Genomic DNA, 5,856 nt, shown 5'->3' with positions numbered 1-5,856 from the left:
ATTCTTGGGGGCTCCTCAGAGGCTCCGCAGAGGTGGAAGGACTGGAGCTGCTGGTTGCCTCCTCTTCCCGTGTAGCCTGCATCCAGGCGCAGCGGCACTGGGAACGCCGCGCCTATCCCTGGCTCAGACTGCCGCTGTTGCGACCCTTGAGCGAATGTGTCCAGAGCCTAGAAAGTGATCCTGAAGGGCAGAGGGCCACTGAGTGGGTGGGTGGGGGTTCGGAAGGCAGGACTGAAGGTAGGAAGCGAATTGGGTGACTTGCTTCTCACATTTGTCCCAATTAGCACCAAGTTGGCAGACAACCCACAAACCCACGACGCCTTTGCCCGTCCGCCCCCGCCCCCTCCGTCGCATTCTCTGCATTTCAGAATATTCTGACTGTAAGAAAACTTCAGCTCCCCCTGCTAGGTTCTAGAGAAACAGACACTTGGCACCACCTTCTCCCAGTAACACTGTGTGGATGAATCCCGGAGATTCTCAACTGCAGAGCTCTTATCAAACTGCACCCTTTGGAGTACGGCTGGCGTGGGGGCTCGGGGGATAGGGTCGGCTGGGTAGAGAGGCCTCTTCGGGGAGAGGCGGGGTGGCACGGAGGAGCGAGATGCAGGAGGAAGATTGCCTGTGTGACTGCATCTAAAGCAGCCGGGTCCACGGAGTTCTGCCAGGGACACCACCGCCTGCATTGCGTCGGACCTGACCATCTCCAATGTGAAATTCCCTGGGAAGGTCGCTCGCGGCTGAGGGCCGTGCGTGGGCGGGGCTGCGGGCCACGGGGATAGAGGAATTGGTGGTGGGCTTTTCGAGGAGGGGGGGTAACAGAAGAAAAGCTGTGCAGGCAAGGATGGGAACTGAATGACAACCCCCCTCTGACAAACCACCCCCTCATATTTTCCATCTACCTCCTCGCTCCTGCCCTCCCCCGCCCTCCCCAACCCACGCCCGGGTGGGCCAATCGCTGCTCCGCATTCCAGGCGCTTTCTCAGGTTTCTGCTGATCTTGCAGCGCCCAGAAATGGACCGAGCGGACCTGCGGCCGCACGCTCCTTGCCCCACTCGGTGCTGCTGAAGGCTCGCGGCGCGCGGCGCCGCGGAACGAGGTCCGTGCTGTGGTACGGAGAGTGCAGGTTACCCGAGAGCCATGTAGAGCTAGGCTTGGAGCCGCCCGCCTCCCTCGGGACCGAATCAAGGGCTCCCGTAGTGTTCGGAGGGGGCGAGAGTGCAGCTTATCGCCATTTGCTTGGGTGACTCGGGAGAAGGTGGCTTTTTTTTTTTTTTTTTTTTTTTTTTCCCACCCCGCATCCTCCGGGACTCCCTGGCCCAGAGAGAGGACAGAGTCTCCAGGTTGCTTGCACCGTGTGAGGATGGGGGTAGGGTACGGACGTTTCCCCGGCAGCTGCTCCATGAAACGATCGGACTCCTGAGAGGGGAAGAAGGCGAACCGCGAGGGGCCCGGAGCCTCTCGCGTGCCGCTGCGGTGGTGGCGGCTGCTCGCTCCGGCTGCTGCAAAGGCGACCTGCCGCATTCAGACTCTCTCCGCCGACTCAGCACCGCCTCTGCGCCAAGCCGGCCCGCCAGGTAGGAAGCTCCCCAGTTTGGGGCTGCAAAATTGGAGGTTGGGGTGACAGGGTGGGGGAGGCTGAGGGTGCGGGGTTGCTGCCCAGGACCCGCAGCTTCTTCAGTATCTCTAAGCGCTTTTCCGATCTCCAGTTTAACGAAGTTGTAAACAGATCGGCTGTTGGGCGTTGGGAAAAGTGGGATGGAAGATTTCCAAACTTGGATTTCTGGGTGTCTGTTGTGTGTCTGTCTGTGAGTATGTGTTAACCCCAGTAAAAGTCCGGTGTGTTCTACAAAAGCTAGTAGTCTGTGCTCTTCGGTGTCTATAGGCTCGTCCCATCAGAATGCTTCTGATTTTCTACCCTCGTATCACTTTTTATTTCTCTGCAGCGTCCATCGATCGCCCTGGTGGGAGCTTAGAAGGCGGCAGGCGAAGAGGGGTAGGAGGGGGGAGAGCCAAGGAGCAGCAAAGTGGGTGACAGGCCTGGGGATCTGCTGAGTTGGCACTGCACCGGGTCCTAGGAGGCTGCAGGAGGGGAGGGGAGCCGGGGCAAGCACCCGAAGCGATGGCAGGTGTGCATTAAGATAATCAGAGCAGGAAGAAAAACCCATTCACCAACTCAAAAACAGTGCATCCCCCCCCCCCCGCCCCAAAAGAAAAAAATCAAACAAACCCAAGAGTAGCAAAAACATTTCACCGGGGGCCCTCAGGGCTTTCCAAATTGGGTAAAAGGCAGAGTGGAGGAGGGGAGGTGATAACTAGCAAAGTTGTAGACCTCTGAACCTTCTGGCTCTGAAGCCCCTCCGTGTGAGCGTGGGGGAGACTCACTCTCCGGTGGGGGGGCCGCTTGGGTCCCCCCCACCCCTACTCCTTCGCTCCTTCACACCCCGGGCTCTCTCCTGGCCTCCTACCCCTGCACCCGGCTTCCATCATGACGGTGATGTCGGGAGAGAATGCGGACGAGGCTTCGGCCGCTCCAGGTCACCCCCAGGATGGCAGCTACCCAAGGCAGGCGGACCACGACGACCACGAATGCTGCGAACGCGTAGTGATCAACATCTCCGGGCTGCGCTTCGAGACGCAGCTCAAGACTCTGGCACAGTTCCCCAACACGCTGCTGGGCAACCCGAAGAAACGCATGCGCTACTTTGACCCCTTGAGGAACGAGTACTTCTTTGACCGCAACCGGCCCAGCTTCGATGCTATCCTTTATTATTACCAGTCCGGGGGCCGCCTGCGCAGGCCGGTCAACGTGCCCCTGGATATGTTCTCCGAGGAGATTAAATTTTACGAGTTGGGCGAGGAGGCCATGGAGAAGTTCCGGGAAGATGAGGGCTTCATCAAGGAAGAGGAGCGCCCCCTACCCGAGAAGGAGTACCAGCGCCAGGTGTGGCTGCTCTTTGAGTATCCAGAGAGCTCAGGACCTGCCAGGGTTATCGCCATCGTGTCCGTCATGGTCATCCTCATCTCCATAGTCATCTTTTGCCTGGAGACTCTCCCAGAGCTGAAGGATGACAAGGACTTCACGGGCACCATCCACCGCATCGACAATACCACAGTCATCTATACTTCCAACATCTTCACAGACCCTTTCTTCATTGTGGAAACTTTGTGTATCATCTGGTTCTCTTTTGAGCTGGTGGTGCGCTTCTTCGCCTGCCCCAGCAAGACAGACTTCTTTAAGAACATCATGAACTTCATCGACATTGTGGCCATCATTCCTTATTTCATTACCCTGGGCACGGAGATAGCTGAGCAGGAGGGGAATCAGAAGGGCGAGCAGGCCACTTCCCTGGCCATCCTCAGGGTCATCCGCTTGGTAAGGGTGTTCAGAATCTTCAAACTCTCCCGCCACTCCAAGGGCCTTCAGATCCTGGGCCAGACCCTCAAAGCTAGTATGAGGGAGTTAGGGCTGCTGATCTTTTTCCTCTTCATTGGGGTCATACTGTTTTCTAGCGCAGTGTACTTTGCGGAGGCGGAAGAAGCTGAGTCGCACTTCTCCAGTATCCCCGATGCTTTCTGGTGGGCGGTGGTGTCCATGACCACTGTGGGATACGGTGACATGTACCCTGTGACAATTGGAGGCAAGATCGTGGGCTCCTTGTGTGCCATCGCTGGTGTGCTGACAATTGCCCTGCCCGTACCTGTCATTGTGTCCAATTTCAACTATTTCTACCACCGAGAAACTGAGGGGGAAGAGCAGGCTCAGTTACTCCACGTTAGTTCTCCTAACTTAGCCTCTGACAGTGACCTCAGCCGCCGCAGCTCCTCTACTATCAGCAAGTCTGAGTACATGGAGATCGAAGAGGACATGAATAACAGCATAGCCCATTACAGACAGGCTAATATCAGAACTGGTAACTGCACCGCAGCTGATCAAAACTGCGTTAATAAAAGCAAGCTCCTGACCGATGTTTAAAAAGCAACAGGCAAGCAAACAAAAGCCCCCAACAAAACCCTTGGAGACTCCTGTCCCACTCTGTAGATACCTTACTAAACAGTAGTCTTTGAATGCTTTCTTTAACTGGCAATGCATTGTTGCATTGTGAATTTGGGGTGGGGGGTGGGGTGGCAAACCTGAGCTTTCAAGATCCATTAAAAAAAAAAAAAAAAACAAAGCCAAACAAGCAAAAAACAACCCAACAACCAACTATTTTCATTTTTATTAAGAAATGAGAAAAGAAAGAGGATTTTTCTAAAACGGACTTAAACGCTGTCCATTAAGTAGTCTGTGTGAAGTAAGACTCATGCTTTCCTTGTACTGAAGTATTTCCAATCTTTTGGCTTAAGGTTTTTGTTTTGTTTTGTTTTGTTTTGTTTTGTTTTTGTTTGTTTTTTTTTAACCTAAATATCAGATGACCACTTAGGAATATAAAAATTCAAATTAGCATGGAAGTCCACTCTAAATTTTTTTTTCTGTTTTTTTTGCAAACCGCACAGCACATTCCAGATAGTGTGCTCTGTGGAACACTCTGACAGCCTCAGTGGTCAGTGGCGAACATGCTTTCATTTTGATCAACTGAATTGCATACAAGGCTAACAAAATCCGGACCAATTAAAACTGGTTCAGAGAGCACCTTGCAAATCTGTTACTGGTCCCAATCTGTTGGGATTTTCCATCTGCCCCGTTCTCCTAAATCCAGTCTATTCCCTAAGAAAAGGGTAACTTGATTAAAGGAGTTGATTCATCTGTAGGGCTGCTAAGGTCTCTCAACTGCAGATGATCCAAATATAGGTGGTTGGTTGTTTTTGTTTTTTTTTTTTTTGTTGTTGTTGATTTGTTTTTTTTTAAACCAATCCTGACCCCTGACCTTCAGAAGTAGATGTAAAACCTTACCTTCCTTATTGCAAGAGCACAAGAGTTAAACGATGAGCATGTTTGAATCTGATAACATTTCTTTTACAATCGCATGCCAAGAAAGTTAACCCAGACAATAGGGAATAAGCTTACGTTGAAATCGACTCTTCTAAATATAGGCCCTTTTCATTTGCATTCACCAAAAGTGCACTCTTTCATTTATTAACTCTTTTCTTAGCAACTGAAGTACTGTATTTAAGTACGTACATTAGATGGGGACAATCCCTTTCAGAGCTCAAAGCATGTTCTCTTAGTCAGCATTATGGCCTATTTGATTAAGATATACCTTGAATTAATTAATGCATGATTTCAGTAATAAAAATTAGAAAATACTAAAAATTACAAGTCTGTGGGACGAAAGGCCCAAAGAAACACTGGGGTGGGGGTGGGGTGGGGTGGGGGACACTCCCGTCAATTTTCCTGCCTTTGCTCAGGGAAATGTCAAGCTTCTGTGCAGGTATAGACAGAGAGAGGACCAATATGCCCATCCTTTAAGAGAAAACTGTGGAAAAACTAAATAAGTCATCAAGGTATTTAATAGACCTAAGACAAGCATTCTTTCTAGCAGAAGATAAATACAAGCAAAACAAACAAACAAACAAACAAACAAGGTGCAATATTGCATGGTTTCTTGGTGCATTCTTAGGATGTAAGTGAAATGCTGACCTCTTTATGCATCCAGAGCAGAGCCAATTTCTTTTTGCAGTCATGATTTGAAGTCTATAGAGACTTCAGCCCTTTCCCCCACCCCCAAGGCTCCCTGAAGAAACTCAGCCAATTGATTTAATACTTGCTTAGTGCCTTTATCTGTACCCACAGTGAACTGCAGAAAGTGCCTCCACAACTCAGCTGGGAAGTTATTTAACAGAAGGGAGAGAGGGTTGGGGCACAGACCTTTTGCTTTTTGTTTTGTTTGTTTTGTCCATCCTCACCGCCTCACTTCA

At 51.1% G+C, this 5,856-nt stretch overlaps 1 protein-coding gene across 1 annotated transcript; it reads left to right on the top strand.

The window, feature by feature from the left end:
* Positions 1-1,321: 1,321 nt before the first annotated feature.
* Positions 1,322-4,151, top strand: Kcna1 (potassium voltage-gated channel subfamily A member 1). The gene is made up of 2 exons (XM_034511209.2): positions 1,322-1,574; positions 1,944-4,151. The coding sequence occupies exon 2, from the start codon at positions 2,486-2,488 to the stop codon at positions 3,971-3,973; it is 1,488 nt and encodes a 495-aa protein (XP_034367100.1). The 5' UTR covers positions 1,322-1,574; positions 1,944-2,485; the 3' UTR covers positions 3,974-4,151.
* Positions 4,152-5,856: the final 1,705 nt, after the last annotated feature.

This window comes from Arvicanthis niloticus, chromosome 9, assembly GCF_011762505.2.
Source record: "Arvicanthis niloticus isolate mArvNil1 chromosome 9, mArvNil1.pat.X, whole genome shotgun sequence".
NCBI lineage: Eukaryota > Metazoa > Chordata > Mammalia > Rodentia > Muridae > Arvicanthis > Arvicanthis niloticus.
Note: the sequence above shows the minus strand (reverse complement) of the source record. Positions and strands in the feature narration are given on the sequence as shown.

Excerpts from the sequence above, each read along its gene's own strand:
- Kcna1 (XM_034511209.2), top strand. The coding sequence starts at position 2,486 with ATGACGGTGATGTCGGGAGAGAATGCGGACGAGGCTTCGGCCGCTCCA.